The sequence below is a fragment of the Raphanus sativus genome, chromosome 6 (genome assembly GCF_000801105.2).
Source record: "Raphanus sativus cultivar WK10039 chromosome 6, ASM80110v3, whole genome shotgun sequence".
NCBI classification, from domain to species: domain Eukaryota; kingdom Viridiplantae; phylum Streptophyta; class Magnoliopsida; order Brassicales; family Brassicaceae; genus Raphanus; species Raphanus sativus.
The window spans coordinates 658,502-680,962 of NC_079516.1; the positions used below are offsets into that span (position 1 = coordinate 658,502).

At 36.3% G+C, this 22,461-nt stretch overlaps 6 protein-coding genes across 6 annotated transcripts; 3 read left to right on the plus strand and 3 right to left on the minus strand.

The window, feature by feature from the left end:
* The first annotated feature begins 541 nt into the window (after positions 1–541).
* On the plus strand, positions 542–2,893 carry LOC130495984 (mannan endo-1,4-beta-mannosidase 3-like). The gene is made up of 4 exons (XM_056987685.1): positions 542–979; positions 1,333–1,527; positions 1,616–1,950; positions 2,435–2,893. The coding sequence occupies exons 1-4, from the start codon at positions 650–652 to the stop codon at positions 2,820–2,822; spliced, it is 1,248 nt and encodes a 415-aa protein (XP_056843665.1). The 5' UTR covers positions 542–649; the 3' UTR covers positions 2,823–2,893.
* Positions 2,894–10,937: 8,044 nt separating this feature from the next.
* Positions 10,938–12,336, plus strand: LOC108807422 (methylesterase 17). The gene is made up of 4 exons (XM_018579710.2): positions 10,938–11,394; positions 11,495–11,635; positions 11,706–11,840; positions 11,930–12,336. Exons 1-4 carry the CDS (start codon positions 11,131–11,133, stop codon positions 12,221–12,223), a joined length of 834 nt encoding a protein of 277 aa, XP_018435212.2. The 5' UTR covers positions 10,938–11,130; the 3' UTR covers positions 12,224–12,336.
* Positions 12,337–12,555: 219 nt separating this feature from the next.
* On the minus strand, positions 12,556–13,405 carry LOC108807423 (cytochrome b-c1 complex subunit 8-1, mitochondrial). The gene is made up of 2 exons (XM_018579711.2): positions 13,168–13,405; positions 12,556–12,755 (listed from the first exon to the last, which is right to left on the minus strand). Exons 1-2 carry the CDS (start codon positions 13,335–13,337, stop codon positions 12,707–12,709), a joined length of 219 nt encoding a protein of 72 aa, XP_018435213.1. The 5' UTR covers positions 13,338–13,405; the 3' UTR covers positions 12,556–12,706.
* Positions 13,406–14,174: 769 nt separating this feature from the next.
* Positions 14,175–17,126, plus strand: LOC130496569 (uncharacterized). Its single transcript, XM_056988726.1, has 5 exons — positions 14,175–14,690; positions 15,243–15,355; positions 15,457–15,825; positions 15,900–16,752; positions 16,838–17,126. The coding sequence occupies exons 1-5, from the start codon at positions 14,438–14,440 to the stop codon at positions 16,906–16,908; spliced, it is 1,659 nt and encodes a 552-aa protein (XP_056844706.1). The 5' UTR covers positions 14,175–14,437; the 3' UTR covers positions 16,909–17,126.
* Positions 17,127–17,157: 31 nt separating this feature from the next.
* LOC130496568 (bZIP transcription factor 28-like) lies at positions 17,158–19,301 on the minus strand. Its single transcript, XM_056988725.1, has 2 exons — positions 17,826–19,301; positions 17,158–17,735 (listed from the first exon to the last, which is right to left on the minus strand). The coding sequence occupies exons 1-2, from the start codon at positions 19,231–19,233 to the stop codon at positions 17,278–17,280; spliced, it is 1,866 nt and encodes a 621-aa protein (XP_056844705.1). The 5' UTR covers positions 19,234–19,301; the 3' UTR covers positions 17,158–17,277.
* Positions 19,302–20,982: 1,681 nt separating this feature from the next.
* On the minus strand, positions 20,983–22,130 carry LOC108810984 (transmembrane emp24 domain-containing protein p24delta6-like). The gene is made up of 4 exons (XM_018583053.1): positions 21,891–22,130; positions 21,428–21,652; positions 21,275–21,351; positions 20,983–21,127 (listed from the first exon to the last, which is right to left on the minus strand). Exons 1-4 carry the CDS (start codon positions 22,101–22,103, stop codon positions 20,983–20,985), a joined length of 660 nt encoding a protein of 219 aa, XP_018438555.1. The 5' UTR covers positions 22,104–22,130.
* Between the last annotated feature and the right edge of the window lie 331 nt (positions 22,131–22,461).

Below are 22,461 nucleotides of genomic sequence, written 5' to 3' on the forward strand. Positions count from 1 at the left end.
GATTTTTGTACTATGAATTCTCACGTTAAACGTTAGAGTGGTTAATATCGTTTAGATGTTTAATGAATAAAAATTAATTAACTTTATTAGATAATTCTTTATAAATTATATATATTGGCCAAAAATAAATAAAAATAGAAAAAGAAGAAGATAGTATCCATATATATAATATGTTGTTAACCAAAATATAATTTTAATCATAAAAACTAAAACAAAAAAACATAAAAATGTATAAACACTAATAAAGTAAAAAACAGATTTTGTAATTTATAATAATGAATTAATAATAAAATAGTAGTAAATGTTTATAACATGATATGATGCACGTATGCGCGGACAAAACACCTTAACAATTAAATATAAAACTACCCAATAACCATAAATATTATTTAACTTAAACTTAATAATAAGGTGATCTATATCTAAAATATATTTTCATATATATCATAATTATTTTATTTTATAGAAAAATAATTATTTTATTGTTTTTATATATTTAAGGAATCTAACGTGAATAAGTAAGTAAATCAAAAATTAGTGAATGTCCATGTATGATTGTGTGATTGTGAGAAAGCACTTAATCTCTATATAACTATATTCATCTTGAAGACAATCGAGCACAAAAACAAAAAGAAAGTAAACAAGAAAAATGAAGTGTTTGTGTTTGCTCGCGTTTCTAGCAATTGTGATCACACAAAGCTATAACGATCTAAGAGCAGAGGCTGCGTCGAGTGATGGTTTCGTGAGTAGGAAAGGCGTCCAGTTTATTCTCAACGGGAAACCATTTTACGCCAATGGATTCAATGCCTACTGGCTCACGTACGAAGCCACCGATCCGGCCACAAGGTTTAAAATCACCTACGCCCTTCAAAACGCGACCAGTCACGGTCTGACCGTAGCACGCACATGGGGTTTCAGAGATGGCGGTTACCGTGCTCTCCAAACCGCCCCTGGTTCCTACGATGAACTAACGTTTCAGGTACATACCCTACATTATATTTTGATATGAATATGTAGATAGAGATGAATTAAAAAGGTGGTTATTTTTTCCATCAGTTTCGATAAATTCTCAATTAACATAATATATATATATATATGTATCTAAACTACCATAGTTCTTATTTAGTTACTTAAGATGTTTCAGATGGCAAGAATACTTCAATCTTATAGGTTTTAGTTATAGCCAAACAAGCTTTCGATCTAACATATAATTATAAGAAAAATAGTTTTACGAACAAAGTTTAGTCTCTAGATTTAACTCACCACAAGTGAAGCTTTTTAGTCTAATAATATCTTTTATTTTCTGTTAATTTTTTGTTTTACATATTTTAGGGTTTGGATTTTGCGATAGCCGAAGCAAAAAGACTGGGTATAAAATTGATAATCACCTTTGTCAATAACTATTCTGACTTCGGAGGAAGGAAACAATACGTGGATTGGGCTAAAAGTCAAGGCCAAGCCGTGAATTCAGAAGACGATTTCTACGTAAACCCTACTGTTAAACAGTTCTTCAAGAACCACGTTAAGGTACACATACAGAGTCAATTAATAATACCCTATAATCAAAAAATATTGAAGACGGTAAATTAAATAACATATGAATCTTTCGCTTCAGAAAATGGTGGACAGAGTGAATACATTTACCAAAATTGCATACAAAGACGAACCAACCATTATGGCTTGGGAGCTCATGAACGAACCCCAATGCAAAGCAGATCCAAGTGGGAAAACCCTGACGGCTTGGATTGGTGAAATGGCTACTTACGTAAAATCACTTGATTCAAAACATCTCCTAACTACCGGTCTTGAAGGCTTCTATGGTGACTCATCTCCTCAGAGAAAAGCTTCTTTAAATCCAGTTGCAGCAAACGTTCTTGGAACCGATTTCATCGCTAATCACTTATTTGACGCCATTGATTTCGCATCGATTCACTCTTACCCTGACTTATGGTAATATATAATAAACTCACATATTTCACACTGGATTTTTATACATTCGTGTAGACAAAATCCTCATGTTCTTTTGTCCCTTGCTTAACACATTACCTCATAAAAATCGTGTATTTTCCTCTTGTATAGTCCATAACGTGGGATAATCTTAGTTTTCTTTTTAGCACCTTTTAAAACTTTTGATTTTATACCCGTAGACATAAGTATGCAATATAATTTGCATGTATTGCATAATATATGTCCACTATAAATTGTTTTCTGTTTAGAAAAATGTTTAGTTTCCTGATAGTTTTTAATCTTAGTCGGTTGTAGTGTTTAGAGTTTGTGATCCATCCTAATGAATGTTTAGTGTTTAGGGTTTATGATTCAGCTTAACCCATCAAACTTAATACAATTTTTTTGACATCAATATTGCTGCAAGACAACTTTTTTTTACAAGTTGATCTCCATTCCAGTCCATTTTTTTTCTTTTTTTTTTTTGCAGGTTTCCAAACCTATATGAGACATCTCGATTGGACTTCTTAATAAAATGGCTTGAAAGCCATATGGAAGATGCACAAAACATTCTTAAAAAACCTCTAATCCTAGGAGAATTCGGGAAGCCATCGAATACACCAAACTATACTCTAGCTCAGAGAGATGCTGTCTTCAATGCAACGTTCAACACCATTTACGCGTCTGCGAAAAAAGACGGTCCAATCGCAGGTGCACTGTTTTGGCACCTTATTAGCGGCGGTATGAAAAATTTTGAAGATGCCCTCTCCATTGTTCTTAGTGACAAAACTTCGACGGTTAAAATTATTGGGCAGCAGTCACACAAGTTGGGTTTGATTGGCGGAAGAGGAAAACTAAGTCACAAAATCAAAATCTAGATAGGGCCTTTTTGTAATAGTCCACACTAAAATTATGCCCAAATGATATAATTATTTTTTAAAAATATTTCTCATATCTTTACATACTCTTACCCAAAAGTCATAACTATGCGAAAAGGAGATGTAACAACTAGCAACATCAACATTTATTTACCTAAAAACTTTTAGATGTATACAAGCACATGCCTATTCACGAAAATGTATATCTTAGTTTGCATCATTCAAGCAAATGCCTAAATACATACCTTATTATTTTCTGAAATTGACTTCTGATACCTCTAAAATCGAGATCATTTCCAGACTCTTAATCTTGTTACTTGATCTGATACTCTCTGACTCGTCCACCAGTCTCTTCTCACTTTCAATTTCTCTTAGTGCACTTTCAAGCTCGGCTCGAAAGATATATATCAGCAAGCAGAAATGCAGACTGGTTCTTCTCAACCTCTCACCAACATGTTTCAAATGCGGAACCATTTATAGCGACTACTTGTTTTCCTTCCCGGTGGTGCTTAAGGGATGAGTAAGCGGGTCCTGGCTCCTTATGTAACTCCAGAGAGAAGGAGAGCTACCAGATTTAAAGGAGCTCAAAGCTGCCATTGGAGTTATAATAAAGGAAGAGACAATATTGTGGTCTGAAGATGATAACTTAAAATCAGATTTGAGGAGGCCGTTGGGGAACTCTTGGTTTAAATCAGTGGCGGAGCCAGCCTTAATTTAGACTGGTGTCAATTAAAAAAATATTATTAAGATTAATTAAATATTAATATTTTATTTACATATATTAAAATAACATAACTTATTCATATACATACATATATGAAAATATTTTCCTACATATATCCATAAATTAACTTATAAATTGTTTGTATTCTTAATTTTTTAAAAATATTTACAACATATTTAACCTCGTGAGCTAAAATGGTTTATAGTGTATAATGAAGATTGCAAGAAAAAATGTTTGGGTAAAATAAAGTTAGATCAATTAACAGGAAAATATTAGCATAAAGGAACGAAAATAATTTATAATAGTTACTGGGTATCATTTGGTACAAAGTAGAAGAAGCAGAAACATGTTGACAAAGTTTTTGAAAAGAAAAAAAAATCATGGGGTCAAGTCACGTTCTCAAAAATAACATGGGGTCAGTATACTAAATTTGGACTTTACTTTACCAAAAATCGTTTCCAAATACAAGTAATTTTTTTTACACAAATCTATAGGGGTCAGATGACCCCCCTCTCCTACAGCTGCCTCCGCCTCTGGTTTAAATCAACGACAGTGAAAGAGAAAATGGTGCTCTTTTCTATTTAAAATGTCTGCGAAAACCTTAATAACACGAACATCTATATATGTTATTTATATGGTATTTATTTATTTATTTTAATTTTTGGATACATTTTATATAAATACTTATATAATTGAAAATCAGGCATTTTTCAGCCACAAATATTTCAAGGAGTTTATCTTTCTTTTCTTGTCTTCTTTATCGTTTTGGGCTTATTACTTTACATCAACTCACCAAAATTAAAATAACTCAAGAAAAATTAGGACCATGATATATAAAATAAATCGAATCAAAAACGAAACAGGATCAGCCTATCAAGTAGAACATTGACAGCCAGCCTATTAGGTCCAACATGTATCTTCTTCTAAGTATTCTTAGAGCATGATTAATGGAAGATTTTTAGCAGAATATAAAAAATCGTCTTTTAATTTTAACAAAAAAAATTAAGAACCAGCTTTTAAATATCTTTTATAAGAACTGGTTCTTTACTTTTTTTTTTAGTTAAAAATTAAAAAAAAATGGTTTCTTTATTCCGCTATGAACTCTACTCTAAAAACTTCCATTAATCATATTTAAAGGCTTTCATTATTGACCGCAGATTGAACACTGCAGAACAAGCAATTCAATTACACTGTGATTCTAATAATAATAAAAACATATAGATATATGGTATATGTAATCTGCACCGCATTACATTTAGTAGTAACAAAATTCTTTATATATATCATATATCTATACATTTTTATTACTGTTAAAATCATATCGCAGTTATACCGCTCAATCCATTGTTATTAAATGTACTAAATGTTATTACATCTGGATGTAAGAAAGTTTCGTGGTTAAACTATTAAACAGCATTTTTTAATTTTTTTAATTATTTTTATTTTATTTTTTTTTTACAAAATATTTGAAAAAAGTAAGAGAGAGAAAGTAAGAGAGAAGCGAGAGAGAGTATTCTCGGTGACCCTGACGTCCGGCAGCGCGTCCGCGCGCGTGTCAGCGTCGGGGACTCACCTTTTTCCGGCTAAGTTTAAGATCTCCGTTGTGGCTTCCGATCTACCGATTCCTCCGACATGCTGACGTCTCTGGCCTAGGATTTTGCGCAGGAAGGGCTCGGCTCGTACGGTGCTCCATTCGGCGGCAAAGCAACTTTTCTGGAGGCATGGCGAGGGGTGATGACGGTTAAGGGAAGTGGCAGACGGCTTTTGGGTGCAGTGGTTGTTTCCGGGGAGTAGAGGCTCCCTTAGCTCTTCGACCGCCGACTTTTGTCTCCGGGAGACGGTGGCTCCTTTAGCACTGTCATCGCCGGCTCTTGTTTCCGAGAGGCGGTTACTCAGACAGTATCGTCCTCTTCGGTCTTGTTTAAGGTTTTTTCTTTTTCTTTAAGTTTCGTTAGTTTTCCGTTCTTCTCTCTGCGCAGTCGGCTTCTCAAAGTTTCATGACTCTTCCACCTTTTGATCTCTCGCCTGAAACGACTCGTGTGTCGGTGGTGTGGGATCGATTGTAGACGGATTCTTAAGAAACTGCGCAGATCGTGTTTGGTGTGTTATGGACCTGTCGGCTTGGGATCCGGACGAGATCGCGTACGGTTATGACGGATGCTCTACGGTGGTAGATTCCCGGCGACGAAGGTAACGCGGAGGCGTGGTGGTGTTTCGGCGGTGAGCCGCGAAAAATTAGGGTTTCACACCCGTTGGTGTTGGGGTGGACCTTGAGCAAAAGTGCATTATTTTCTTGTTGGACTTGGGCCGGTAGTAATGGCCTTGTTGTAATCGATTGGGCTTTGGCCTCTTTTATAATATTATTCAGAAGGAAAAAAAAAAAAACTATTAAACAGCTTACTTAAAAAGAGGAAACTATATATATATATCAAAAAAAAAACTATATATATATACACTTTTGGGGCAAAGGGACATGGCTTTTTCCACTGTCCCAAATCTATAGATTCATAATTAATTGGCATGTTACGTTATTGGATTTCCTATCGACATCGTTGGGGTACTCCACTTTTTATCTTTTTGTCGAGACATAGTTGGAGTATTCAAATTCTATGCATGCATTTATATTTGGTTAATTAGCTGATTATGAATTCAAGCTGGGTTTTGGTTCGGGCGGGAAGGCGTGTCCAGGGCCTTAACCGGTACAGACGCAGATTGGCACAGAGCCTAGGTGGTGGATCCCGAAGGGGCCAACACCTAGTTAATCAAAAAAAAAAAAAGCTGGGTTTTGGTTGATCTTAAGAGATCACTGATACAATATGTGTAACGCGTATCCTTTACATCAGTGCCGACACTGAACATGTGCTCAGACTGCTTTTACATTAGATTATTTTCTTTTATTTTTACATACGAAATTAAAATTTTAATTTATAAAAATAAATAATTTAAGGTTTTAATTTTCAAGTTTACAATAACAGTGACTAAAATTTTGAAGAAAACTTTTTAACTCAGCACAAAGCCTATATATTATAGGCCTGGTCTACATAGCGGTGTCTTTCAATCTAGGTTTGGGCATTTTATCCGTTAAATTTGATTTGATTTGTTATTCATTACTATTTAATCCAAAAATTCAGGATATCCGTAAGTTTTCGAAGTAAAGCAAATGCTAAAATTCAATATCCGTTAAAATCGAAGCAAATCACAAATATTAAAAATTTGGAAAGCGAATATCCGATCCAATCCGTCAATATAAATACATTTATTTTTTATTATATTTAAAGTTTTAAATGTATAAAACTATATAATTATTACTCTAACATATGATTTGACGGATTATATTCACATTATTACTTATATAAAAGGAGGAGAAAACATTTATGACAATTATAGATTTTTTTCTTAAGTTTTGAATTATTATAATTGTTAATTAAGTTTCAAAATTTAAAAAATATGTAGATTCACTATTTTTTAATTTTTATTTTTTTATCATGCAAAAAAAATGTTTTACAAAAAAATTGTATCGAATTTTTAAGATTATTTGTATAAAAAATGAGATTCTGTAAGTATCCACAAATATCTATTTATTTTCTGGATATCCATTTTTCTAAATATTTATATTTTTTCGAAGCAAATCACAAATACTTTCAAAAATCCAGATATCTGATCCGTGCTCAGGCCTATGACTCAGCCTAACAGAGCTGAAAACCTAATTAAGCTTTGATAAAAGTTAGGCCTGGACGTTCGGGTACCCATTCAGATTCGGTTCGGGTTTTTCGGATTTCGGTTCTATTTTGTAACACCTTCTAGGTCCCATTCTAGTAAATCTACAAGTTCGGTTCGGGTTCGGATATAACACATCGGTTTCGGTTCGGTTCGGATAATACCCGAAGTAACCATATATTATTCCGATTCGGGTTATATCAGATCGGTTCGGATATACCCTAAGTAAAATATAAAATTCAATAGAAAAACATAAAAAATATATACTTGTTTATATATAATGGAGTATTTAAGATATTTTAAAAAAATTTAAATACTTATTGTTAGATATCATGTTGAAATAAATATGAAATTGAGTATTTGAAGTACATATTTATGTTTTAAATATTTATATTATATATTAATTCGGACATTTGGGTCGGTTTGTTCGGATATTTTTTGGGTTTTTCGGATTTTCGGGTTTTTCGGATTATCCATTCAGATTCGGTTAATAACACTTCGGGTTCGGATATGTTTTGTAACACCCTACAAGATCCATTCGGATATTTTTTAGATTTCGGATTCGGTTCGGATCGGGTTTTTTGGTTCGGGTTCGGTTCGGATTTCGGGTTACGGGTTTTATGCCCAGCCCTAATAAAAGTTATACGTTTTTTGTACTTCTTTTCTTTTTGAAAAAGCTATTACATAAAGTTTCGAACAAAATGGAGGAAGTAACCTTTTCTATTGTAACGATACAATTTGTCAAAATTTTACGATTAGTCATTAGTTTATTGTTAATCGTCTTATTTTGTCGAAACTGTAAATTGATTTTAATTACAAAAAACTAGATTGGTTTTTGCTATACACTTATTCTGGTTTACCACAAAACAGAAGAAGAAGAAGTTCATAATCAAAATGAATCTGATTCCTTCGTCCACAAAGACACTGACAATTGTCAAAAGTCCTCTTTTCGCACATGTCTCCGGTCTGACCATATCATTTGTCACCTCTCACTTATTGCGTTTTCCCCCACTCCTCCGAGTATCAAAAGTTCTAAGTTTACTTGAATGCACGTAAAAGTTATAGGGAAAAATTTTAAATAAATCCTCAACTTTGAGATTTGGCCCATTATAATCCCCAGTTTTTAAAATAACCATAAAAGTTACACATTTATTATCAACTATCTAAAAAAAGTCTAACTTTTCGTTGAATGGATCAATTTAAACCCGACGTTAATTATATTGACAGAACATTTAAACTCAGTTAATTCTATTCGTTAATCAAAACGTCGCAGTGTTTTGTCAATTAAAAAACACATCTTCATTTTCTTACCTACATCGTCGATTCCACTTTTTCTTTTCGATCCACTTTTGGCCCTAACGGCTTTGGATGATTCTCCGAGAAACTCACCACGAGATTGTCCCGATGCTGCTGACATAGACGCTACAGAGTTGGCACCACCGAGTTTTTCTTGTCGAGACTTCTTGTTCTTTTGATTACCCATCTCCTCTCTCTACGATTTGGTTCGTCGAAGATTTTTAGTGATGGTTCGTGTTTTAGGGTTCGTGATTGAGAGAAAACCCCAAATCGATTTGAGAAATAATGAGAGGAGATGTGTTTTTAATCGACAAAACACAGCGTCGTTGCGGTTAACAACGAGAATTAACTGAGTTTAATATTTTGTTAGTATAATTAACGTCGGGTTTAAATTGATCCATTAAACGAAAAAATAGAAGTTTTTTAGATAGTTGATAATAAATGTGTGATTTTTGTGGTTATTTGAAAATTGGGGATTATAATGGTCCAAATCGCAAAGTTGAGGATTTGTTTAACATTTTTCCCGCATATAATAAAAACATAATAAATTCACTGTTATGTTAAGTGTGTGGTATGAGAGAGATTATGTTTGCATATTCTAATAGAAACTTATACATTACGTATATATAATTTTTTTTTGGTAAAACGTATATATGATTTTGCGTAGTCTTTTTTTGCAGGTTATCCGGTTTCAAAAACTACACGTTTCTTGTTTAAAATCTCAAAATTGGTTACAGGAAGAGTTAAAGAAAAGAGCCTCCTAGTGTAGGAAAAACTCAAGAATATTGCATTTAAAAAATAAAATTTGAATCATCGTCACGAGTCACGTATATCAATATGTCATTTTCATCCAGACGTTGGTATGTCTAGCATACGAATTGAAAACTATAAAATCAAGTTGAGTTACAAAACAAACCGAAAAACTAGGGAGATCGGGAAAAAAGGAAGAATAAAAAGACGGTTTCGTTACTCGCTGAAAAGGAGGAGATATCATCTTCATCTTTGTTTTTGACACTTCTCCTTTTTTTCACTTCTCAATCAGTGCTTAGTTATTTAATTCCATTTTCCTTTATCGTTCTCAAATTACATATAACCAAAAAAAAGGAATGAAAACAATTGCACAAAAGTCACAATTCTAAAAGCCTTTGTCAAAAAGTCACAATTCTTTTCATGCATAATTTGATGGTTCTACCGTCTACGTAAATATCATGAAAAATAACGTTTTCAAAACTCACTGATCATTAAACACACGTTCATAGAAAAAATAAGAAACAGATAGCTAGGTTCTTCATAACCTTCGTTAAAAAAACCTTTGTTAAAACTTAAATTTAAACCAAATTGTTCCGGGCATTAAACTGGTCAATGAACGTTTTCTTCCTTTATCCTACATAATTAATTGTACATGTTGACAAAAAAACAACTTTTTATCAAAATACAAATAAATCTAGCACTGGTCGTTAAATATATGTCACACACGTGACATACCTTAATCTATGTAACATTTTATAATAGCGGTACTGAATCCAGCTATCAAATACTAGATTTCTTTATTAGTCGAGATTGAGAATCACATTATACAACATTTCTAACCGTCTGGTTATCGTAATAAACCTTGAAATCAATCTAAACATTAAGCTGGAAACCCTGCTATCGCCGAAATTTTTTATGCCATGCCATAAACTATTTTTATAACTCGTCATAAATTGTATAGAGAATAGAAACGTAAATAGTATCCAACTATATAAGAATATATAAAGTCAGAACTGACAATTATTACTCATTGACTATCCCAACTATAAGAAAAAGAAATTCTTACAAAAAAGAACTATAAGAAAAAAATGCAATAAACCAAGTGACCTATACCAAAGTCCATCCACAACCAATCGACAAATGTATATGCGTATATATATAGATATATTTTCTTACAAGTTAGACATTTTTCTTCTTCATTTAATCATTTTAACACACGCAAATTTGGGATGAAATTGATCACTATACCACGTAAGAATCCATTTGCAAACAAAAAAAAGTTAAAAACAGAAAAACATGAAATGCAAAAAGAACCAGGGTTGAATTCATAGTAAAAGATTATTCGTTTCGATAAAAAATCTTGAAACTTTTTATGTGGAATATTTTTTTTTAATAAATCACTATTTAATTGCTTTATTCTATTAGATATTTTACCAATTTTTTTTAATAAGCCATAGATTGATTTCGTTAACCTCTCCAATGAGCTCCCAAAGGATAATTAACCTTCAAAGTCTACCTAAATATATATTCCTTTTGTTGATTAACTTCTGTGAAAAGCTTTATTTCCCCTCCAACAAATGATATATTACCATAACTTGATAAACATATGTGAAAAGTTGATATACTACTTATTTCATAGATATAAAAATAATTACTAATTATATTGAGATTTTATAATAAGCAGAAAACTCTTGACTGGTAAAAGAAGTAAATAAATCTCTTCTACTATATATGCGCTTGATATATGTGACAAAGACCCACAAAGAATAAAAACACAGAGCACTCAGCGGAAGAAAACTCATTAAATCTCCGGCGTATTCTATGGCGGAGGAGAATCAAGAAGACACCGTAGAACTGAAACCAAGAAGGAAACCACCACACTTTGTGCTGATACACGGCATGAGCTTAGGATCATGGTGCTGGTACAAAATCAAATGTCTCATGGAAGTCTCTGGCTACACCGTTACTTGCATCGACCTCAAGTCCTCTGGCATCGATCCTTCCTCTGCCGATAGTCTAACTTCTTTTGACCAATACAACCAACCACTCATCGACTTCCTCTCCTCCTTACCAGAACAAGAACAGGTCAGCCACACACACACGCGCACATAAAAACCCTAATTGTATTGTTTCTTGTATCTGAAGCAAACTCACTCTGTCTTCACTGTTCTGTTATTGTCACCAGGTGATACTTGTAGGTCATAGTGCAGGAGGGCTAAGCTTAACGAGCTCGATACAGAGATTCCCTAAGAAGATCTGCCTGGCTGTTTATATCGCAGCCACAATGCTCAAATTCGGGTTTCAGACCGATGAAGATTTAAAAGATGTAATAAGAGAACAAAAATTCCTTTCGAATGAAGGTAACTTGTGAGTGACGTTATGTTGTTTTGTCACAGGGAGTGCCTGACCTGTCAGAACATGGTGATGTCTATGAGCTCGGTTTCGGTTTAGGACCTGAGAATCCTCCTACCAGTGCCCTTATCAAACCGGAGTTCAGACGAAAGCTCCTTTACCACATGAGTCCTCAACAGGTTTCTCTAAGTTTCATTTCCTATAAAAGATCAAGATCTAGAAATGTTGTTCTCATGATCTGTGTTTTTTTCTTCTTGTGAATGTCAAGGAATGTGCGTTGGCTGCGTTAATGATGAGACCAGCTCCGCTTCTGGCGCTCACAACTGCAAAAACGGAAGAGGAAAAGGGACAAGAAGAGGAGGAGGAGGAGCAGGTGCCGCGCGTGTACATCAAGACATTGCACGACAGGGTGATGAAACCGGAGCAGCAGGAAGCGATGATGAAACGGTGGCCACCGAGCCAAGCTTACGAAGTGGACAGTGACCATTCACCTTTCTTCTCTAACCCATTTGTTCTCTGCGGTTTACTCGTCAAAGCTACTGTTTCCGCGGGGTCAGTATAAACACAAAGGATAAGAGGATTGTGTGTATGCGTGTGTGTATTATTTTGTTGTTGATTTGATTGAAAACCAGGTTAATGGAAACAAAAACTGTTTAATTTATTACTATTAGTTTATATGACCAAACGCATGCACGCCTCACTGTTTCTTCTACGGCTCCCTTATTCATCAGATGTCGATCATCATTGTATTCTTCTTCTCCGGTGTGCAGTGGACGTGTAAAAGAAGTAAAATAAAAGTCTAGATAAAAGCAAACATTGTAATCTATGCTTGAATATACAAGTCTAGCATATGTACTAGTTGGAGTTTCAACTGCTTTTATGTCTAAAGGAACATTAGAGAATACGATTCCATATCATATCAAGAAAGATGCACACCAACAGTGATTGTCATTGATCAAAAATTTATTTTGGCAATAAAGAGTTTCAGAAAAATCACTGACTCGGAAGATTCTATAAAGAAAACTGGCTTCCAAACTTGATTGGCTTAGAACCTGTGCTCGAGTTTCTCCTGTTCCTGAAAGTGCTGAGCATACCTGCAATTCATTTATGTATTTGGGAGAGGATTAAGCACGGGACGATTATGAGAGATCACAGAGCAGAGAGAGACATCTTCTCAGATTATTAGAAACAATACTAATCCAGCACCGTAGTATATATAAAGAAATGCAATTAGCCAATCATTTTTCCAGTAATCATAACATCACACCACACCGTACATAGAATAGTAGAGACTGCAGTGAGTGATACACACCAACAACAATCATAATCATAATCAGTTTCAAAATCTAATTGATACTCTTCTTCAGCTAGCTCACTCCTAATCTTTAAACCTCATTAAAAGGAACCCTAAAACTCGTAGGACTACCAGATTCGACGAACAATCATCATACAATCACAAGCTCTCTTTGATATCGATGGAGAATAGAGGGGGAGAGAGAGAGTTACCAGTAGGTACCGAGGACAGGAGTGAGGAGGAGAGTGGCGCTGATCCAGTTCTCCGAGACCTTGTGGTGGATCTTCTCCGGGAGATCCTTCCAGAGTCCCGTCATTATCTTCTGCTGAAACGGCGATAGCGCGTATACCACCGCCTTCAACTTCACCGGCTGCTTCCCCATCCTCTTCTCTTCCCACAACACCTGAACTGACCTAAAAATTAAACAAATCTCAACGAAGCGCAGCGCACATATGATTCGATTCGATTTTGGTACGGTTATAGTTACGATTCAAACCGGATGACGTGGGTCAACATTTTCATCTTTGATTCGGTTCGTGTAAACCGAATTTGATAACCACAAGCCTAGTGAGTTTAGTTAGTTTTAAGTACCAACTACCAAGGCCTTGTATCATAAAATGTAACTTGGGCTCAAACAACATGGACCAATTTGTAGAGATTCATGATGCTATTGGACGCTTGTTATTGATATTTGCTAATTATGCTAATTTCTAATTTTGAAGGGATTTGAGTTTCAATAAAGTTTTAGATTATTTAAGATTTAATTATAAAAGATGTCATGATTTTATTATCAAAAACATCTATATATTTTTTAAACCATAAGATTTGAATCTTTTTATTTGTAATTAAAAGCTTATAAAAAAACACTTTCTAATCATTAAAAACTACTAAAATAATTTAATCATGGTGAATTTTGGATGGATCATTCTTTATAAAAATAGACAATTTCTTATTAACAATAGTCACTGCCAAAAATGTAACATAAATCATATAGAATATTATCCAATTGGTGACGGTAGTTGGAGCTTCTTCAACACACTTATCTGTCGGTGGTCTCACCCACACGACCAAACCCTTTACATTTCTTCCTCACTTTCCCCCAATAGCATTATTATCATAATTAGTAGCATAAATCAAAATTAATTAAATTTAAGAAACTACTATAGGAGAACTAAAACCCCTCAGAGAGACACTGAAAAAAAAAACAAATAATTATTTATAAAACTCGGAAAATCGGAAAAAAAATCACTTCACTTCTTCTCGGCTGTCTGAGAGAAATTAGGAGAAGAAACAAAAAAAAAACCTATCCGATTCGATTCGATTCGATTCCACAATCTTCAAACGTGAATTCGGTTACCTCTCTCCTTCTCAATCAGGTGAAGAGCTAGGGGTTCCGCTGAACGATGGGTGTACCCACCACCGGATTAGAAGGTGGGCTTTCTCTCTTCTTCTGCTGAAAAACCTAAAGCTGCTGCTCCACCCATGGGTAAACCCGAGGAAGATGGGAACCTCCGCGCCGGTGAAGAAGAAGCTCCCGGCGATTCCGCGGAGAGGAGGAGGAATGCTCGTTGTGGCTGCGGGTGTTTCGAATGGATCTCGGGGTTCGTAGGGTGCAAATGTCTCTTCGTGGTGCTTCTCTCCGTCTCCTTGTTTCTCTCCGCTTTGTTTCTGTTGCTTCCTTTCGGCGGCGCCGTGGATCGTGGGGACTCGTCGTATCTCGATCCCAGATTTAAAGGTTTAGTTTCTGCTGAAAAGTTTCCTCTTTTGGCATTTGGATTCTCACAGTAGATTTGACTCTTTATGTTTACTAATTACAAAAGCTATTTTGGGAACTGAGGTTTGACCTTGAATGATTCTTTGCTTTGTTTAACTAGTAGTGTCAGACAAGAGTCAAAGCTTCTTTCTTTTTTTCAACCATTTGAGATAAAAGGAGAAGAGTCATTAGCTATTTGCTAATCCATCCTTACGAGAGCTTCTTAGCTAATCCTGAATCGTTATTGTTTCCGTTGAGTGGTTCATAAGGTGTTTTGGTTCCAAAAGTTGAATACTTGATGATCATCTGCACAGCTTAGTGTTAGATGCATGCATTGTAAGTAGACTCTACATTACTGATGAACATAAGACATCTCTTTAGAACTAGGACAAATGAGATGATAAACCAATGCTGGTTATTAAAGTTTTAGTCTTTCATTTTGAGGTCATGGATATGTTAATTGATATCACTACTAGAATTTTTTGTTGATTTATTTCTCGCACTTACAACAACATACTTTCACTATTGATGCAGGTCATGCTGTAGTAGCGAGTTTTAGCCTCGACAGACCAAAATCTTTTCTTAGTGAACATCTCGCGCAGCTTCGGAATGACATCTTCCAAGAGATGAGCTACATTTCCATCAACGTACAGTCTTTCATCTTTTCCACATATATATATATAATTATATATTTTTTTTTTCTCTCGCTTCTGGTCTGATACAACTTGGTTCAAATTGACTTCAACAGGTAACTATCCTAGCTCTTGAGTCACATGAACCGAACATGACAAAGGTTGTGTTTGGGATTGACCATGATACAGCATACGGAGAGATATTACCTATGTCCTTGAGTGCTATCAAAGGGATGTTCGAGTCGGTGCTCATAAATCAATCCCCTCTCCAGCTTACCAAACCTTTGTTTGGGGAGACATTCCTTTTCGAAGTTCTGAAGTTCCCAGGAGGAATCACTGTGATCCCACCGCAAAGTGCTTTCCCTCTCCAGAAATTCAAGCTCTCTTTCAACTTTACACTAAACTATTCTATCCAACAGATACAGATAAACTTCAATACCCTTGCTATTCAGCTCAAGAATGGACTGAATCTCGCACCATACGAGGTTTGTCACAATATCTCATTTTCTAAATGTTTTCAATCATGTCGAGGTTAATTTGTTCTTGTGTTTGAATGCAGAATTTGTATGTAACTTTATCAAACTCAGAGGGTTCAACGGTGTCTCCTCCCACGACTGTTCACTCATCAGTTTTGCTAAGAGTTGGGACTTCAAATCCAAGCCCAAGGTTGAAGCAACTGACTGATACCATCACGGGTTCACGCTCTAAAAACCTCGGTTTGAATAATACTATTTTTGGTAAGGTCAAGCAAGTTCGTCTATCGTCTTTCTTGCCAAACAGCAGTGATAGCAGCTCCAAATCCCCATCACCTGCACCTTCTCCTCATTCCAATCACCACCACAACCATCATCACCACCACCACAACCATCATCATCACCACCACCACAACCATCATCACCACCATCATCATCATCATCTTAGCCCAAATATGGCTCCAGGAATTTCACCTGTGGCGTCTCCTGTCCCTCAGAGAAGCCCTGGAACTAGAAGAGCTCCGTTTGCACCTCCGCCCTGCAACTCAGGGAATAGAAGAGGACAGAGAGTACATTTCAGGGATAAACACTCGCATTTCTCATCTACACCTACTCCCACGCCTTCTCCTTCCTCTACCTCACATCGTTCTTCTCCTCGCGATTCTGCTCAGCCACCACATGCATCATATCATCCTCCTCACTATTCTGCTCGACCACCACATGCATCACATCATTCTCCTCGCTATTCTGCTCGACCACCACCACATCATCAACTGCGCTCACCTGCCCCCATTCCTGCAGCCAAGCCTCATGTAGTTCCAGTCTCTGCCCCTCTACCTCATGTGGTGTTTGCCCATCAAGCTAAACCACCGGAAGCCAAACCAAGTGAACCGCAGCACGCAAACGAAGCTGCTCATCCTCAACCGCAGACCTCTTCATGTAAGTTTTCTACTTAAGACAAATAATCCAAATTAGCAAGAGATATCAAATCATAAGTCTCTTTCCTTTCTGTCTTTGTCTGCAGCTAATTTGAACTTACCAGCTATGCCATGGATTGTCCTACTTATGCTGATAGCGGCCTGGCTTCGTGAATAATGACATTAACATGTGTCAAGTACATTGTATCAGAACCTCCTCCTCCTCTCCCTCAACCGGATACTCAAAACTTAAGTGTATAAAAAAATGAATTCATATGGAAACTAGAGTTGTTGTTATAGAATGTTGCTGCACAAAAGTGTGCAGCCTTCTACTTGATGCTCTAAGAGCTTTTTGTATATTATGCTTCTGAAAGAAAAAGCAAGAATTTTCACTTTCTTCTTCTCTTTAAATTAAAAAAACCAAACCTTAAAAACACTGAGTTTTACTACAACACAGGGAAAAAAGTCACAAATGTGTTTGTATATAAACAAGTCATTGTTCGTCTACTTTGGGTCAACATGAGTAAAAAAACGAGCTATTCTCGGATCAGGTGGCCACAAGGTGGAGACCTGACCGGGGAAGAACACATGAGTATGTAACGTACTTTACGCTGTCTAGAAGCACCACCACGAAGATCCGGGAAAGTGATTTCGGGTTTGAGGGCATGACTGTTTCAGAGTCGACCACCTCCCTTGGATCAAGCAACACTGAAACAACCATTGAAGATGATGATGTAGGTTGTTTGGTATTAGCTTTCCCATGAAAGCTCTTGTTTTGGGCGTCTTTGCTCGCCTGGGCTTCCGTGATGTTGTTGAGCTCAGATGCCAAACGTGAAACCGGAAGCCCCTCGAGAATCCTCCTGTTCTTCATTCTCTTGTCCTGGGTGGTGGTGACATTCTGGAGATGCTCCCTTGTAATGTTGGAGACTGATGATGGGACTATAGCCCCTGGTGAAATATCGAACTGGAAGACCTCGGTGCACATGCTATAATCCATTAAAGTCCCTACAATAAGATTCAGTCAAAAGGGTTATTAACTCTAAGATTACACCATTTCGTAGAACAAACTGCAAGAAAAAGAGCACCAGAAATTACCTGCACCACCTTCATGAAACCACTGGTGAAGTCTTTTCCTATCAGGCGAACCAGAAGAGAGAGCCTTGGAAGAATGCGGAAGCATCGCCCCGTTTCCTCTAACATCAGGGACAGCTAATGCAGAAGACAGAGTACCAGGAACAGTCAAATCAGGTTCTTCCCTTTTTATCGTCTCGGAGATATTCTTCTTAGCTTTCTCGCTAGCCAGAACAGAATGAATGATCAAGTTCCCGTCGATCTTCACAAGCCCATCGTTCCTTGGAACGTAGAGAGAAGCAAAGAGAGGCTCACTGGAATTGCTCAGTCGTCCTTCTACTCCCCCACAACTATCTCTCTCACCAAGACCCCTACCTCTTCTAACATCAGACCCATCACCAACCATAAGAACCTTCCCTCTACCTTCATCATAATACCTACGACCCTCATACATAGACAAACCACTATCTCTTCCTCCATTGTTTACATTCATAGACGGAACCAACGTACCAAACAAGAACATAAAGAACACAACCCCAATAAAACTAATGCTAGCAACCTTCTTGAGCTTGCTTTTGCTCTCTCCCTTATTCGGCTTACAACGCGGGAGAGGCAGTTTAGGAATGGGAACGAAAGGAGTCTGTGATCCATAAGGATACGGCGGAGGAGGATACGGCATCCACTGATAAGGTAACGGAGCCATGTAAGGATTCATAGGAGGAGGATGAGCACCAGCACCAGCAGAAGCAGTAGCAGCCATCTGCTGCCTTAACGCAGCATTCTCAGCCATAACATAAGATATCTTAGTATTCAACTCAGCAATTGTTGAGTTCATACTCTTGACTTTCCCTTGAAGCTCCTCAACGTATTGCTTCTTCCTCAGCCTCGAAAGCTGAGCGCTCTCGCGGTTCCTAATCAGCCTCACCTTCTTCTTTTCATCCTCCTCCTCCTCCATAGGCGAGGCATCGGATTTTTGATGCTTAGAGCTCCTGTATTCTCCTCCCGAGTCTCCCTTCTTCCTCTTGCTGACTGAAGACTTCTCAGGAGAGGATAACGCCTCGCAGCAGCCGCCGCCTGACGCGGAAGTCTTCGAGCCTTGCGACGAGACCTGAGAATGAACGGAGTCGGATCGCTCTTCCGAGCCTTCGTTCTTCGCCTCCGATGAATCGTTGTTCGCAATCGCTTCCGAGATCACCACCGGGACTTCCGCGTCGAGGTCGAAGTCGAAATCGTCCAATGAGAAATCGAAATCGGCAAAGTCTCCGTTCTGGCCGTCGAGGAAGGCGCTTAGATCGGAAATTGGATCGGAGGCAGAGAGGGAGAAAGGATCTAGCGGCGGGAATGAGGTCATCTCGAGATCGGATAGCATGTTAGGGTTGAGATCAGGTATCTCCGGTAGGTTAGCGATGGAGAATGTGGAGGACTCCGTCATCACCGGTGGTTGAATTTTCCTTTTTTTTTTGGTTTCTTATGGGCTTCTATCTCTTCTGGATTATTCCACACGTTTTTATTGGGAAGGAGAAGATGACGTTGACCAATTTTACTTAACAAACGGGGTAAAGAATATTTTTATTCTCACGCTCTGGATGCTCGTGTATATTAAATTCAGAGCACGTAGTTCTCGCCATTGTTTTACAAAACACACGCGTTTGGTTTTGTCTTATGGGTTTGTAGTAGCCCTGGGAATTTTGTCTGAACCCAACCAGAATTTTTGGTTTTACTGTTTTTTATTCGGCTTAGTTTGATAAGATTTTTAATAATTTGGTTTTTGATTCAATTCGGTTTGGTTTTCGATTTTCAATTTTTTTTTTTTAAAAACCGAAATAACCGAATATATTCGAAAAATAACTGAAAATAACAAAAAATAATCGAATTTAACCGAAATAACAGATTTTGACCATAATTATCAGAATATTTTTAGAAAACTATACCGAAATTAACCAAAAACACAAAAATTGGTTGTTTTCAGAAATAAAAGTGAAAAAAACAAAAAAAAACAAAAACCAAACCGAACCAAAATTTAATTCGGTTAATTTCAAAATTAGCTTTCAAAATTTTAGTTAACTGAAAATCGACTGTTCGGTTGCAAAAAAACCGAAATTGAAGGACTAGATTGTAGCTTCGAGAGGGAAATTCATGACATGGTCGATGTCATTGAGATAGTAATCTATAAGTATATTAATTTTTTATTATTTTTAGTATAGCTATCAAATATATAAATCCATACATTATCTATTGTGTTACATGGATGAAATTCAAAAATACTCTGTTTCAGTTTAGTTGTCATTATACATTAAGATTTTCGTTTCAAAATGAATTTCCTTTTATAATTTTAATGTAAAATTTGTTAATAAGATTTATCAATTTATTTTTTATTGATTGAAATATGGTTAGTTGTATAGATAATTATGCTTTTATTTTGGAAATATACAAATGAAGCGGAAAGAAAAATTATATATATAAACATAAATATAATCTAGCAAGTAGGTTTAGTATTAAAAGAAACCAAATATTACTCGTTTGACACGTGAAATCTAAAAGTCCCCGATCAAAACTGTCCACTCCTGCCAAGAGGCTTCTCTTTTTTTATTTTTAGTACTAAGATTTCTCCGTGAGATGGCATGCTTTTGAATGACATACAAACACCAAACAATCCATCCACCCACATAATTCACATGGCATCTCAACTTTCGGCAACCGAACTAATCAGGCGAGCCACATGAATCACTTTGTCACACACAGGCGGTGGTCACTAGTAAATCCAAAGTCTCCCACGTCAGCAACATGACCAATCCAATTAGTTATCGATCATTATCAAAAGCTAAAGACGATGAAATCTTAATACCAAGTAATGCTGCTGATAATACAACATATTAACGCAAATCTTATTAAAGTCACTGGCATTCTTGACGTGTCCACCAGTCAAATAGCCTAACTTTGCAAGTCTACACTGTGATAGATTAATCTGATGGACATGATGTATACATGTGATTATTGATCTCGTCTTATGTAATTTTTTTGAAATATATAGATATGTGATGTATGCTTCTTTCCTAATAGTTGGTTATCTGAAGGTTCTCTGAGTGATAAATGCTTAAAAGAAAATTAAACATGTGTTTCTTTATTGACTTGGTATGAAGAAAGGCACAAGATTGCAATTTTTCTAAAATAATATATCAACTTAGATAAGTTTCTTCTTGAGGAAGAAGCGTTTGAGATGCCAAACTTGTAAAAGTGAAACGATAACGGAGATCCCTAAAGACATAAAGCTAAGCTGCGCAACTCTCTTGTTAGTCTTCTCGTTTATCTCCCTCATAGATGCTTCCCTGCAATTTTCATAATTAATTTAGCAACATGCACAAAACAAAAACCTTATATCAAGAAAAAAAAAATATTCATAAAAAGAAAGATATAAAGGAAGCTAAGAGTTTTTAGATTCAAACTACAAAGGAAACTTAGGTGAGTAAAGTAACCTGAATCTTAGATAGAAAATGTTTGCCTTAATTTCACCTATACGTTCTGATGATTTTCGAAGTTCAAGCTCCACACCCTGCAAGCAATATATATTCATCCACATGTTTTTGCGGGAATAAGCAACAACTTAGAATAAATTATTTAAAACTTGCCTCGATCTTTTCTTTTTTAGCAACATCATCCCAGTCTTTGGTTCGGATACCCATCTTCCAGTCAAGACTGACGATAGCAGTGCTATTATCGACTGCGTAATGTGTCTGATCGTGATACATGGATAAACAAGCTAAGTATGTTCCGCTCTCGCTCGTTGTAAACGCAAACCGACCTTGCGTCACGTTTGTTCTCTTGTACACTTCTTTCCCGTAAGCTGATGTTACCTATAACCATCACACATGCATGGATTAATTAATATATAACCGAGTCCTCTTATGCTACCAATACTAGAAGTTATAGACATCATCACTATATATCTCCAGTGTTTTGCTAAGTTAACATTTTATGGAAAATAAAATATAATAAAATACGAAGAACAATGAAGTATATATAGTATTTTATTACTGAAGAAGTATTTATGGTTATTAATATATGATTTTGGTATATGTATAATATACATACCCGAATATTAACTGTAGGACCAAGTCCCACCTCGGTATCTCGATCAATGCAAAGGAAGTCGCCGATGACGACCACGTTGGCTTGGATATCTTCGTAGATGCATTTGTCGCCGGCCCATGGAATCGTTAACCATATAGCCTCCACCACCCGTAAGAGAGAGCCACCGCCTGCGAGGCAAACCAAAGCAATGACTAATAACGGTGATATCCTCATTGTTTGAGAGAAAGAGCGAGAGAGAGAGATGATGAGTTAAGTGTTACTATTTACGTTATTCAGCAAAAAGGGTTTAAAGCTTCCTGTTCCAAGTTGTAACCACTGGTAGATGTTTTTTCTTGTATCCAATCAGAAGAGGCCGTGTATGATGTAATGAACATTTTGCTAACGCGCAAGCCGTTTGGTGCTATCTTTACTTAAATGGAAACTGCGTTTTAATATTGACCAGACAGTATCATCATCTATGTAAGGAAGTGAAAATTCAACAAGAGGTTACATTTTTCAATCCCATCATCAAAGGGGTAGAGGCAAGAGAGGCCCAAGTAAAGGGTCCATTATCAATTTTTATAACTTAGTT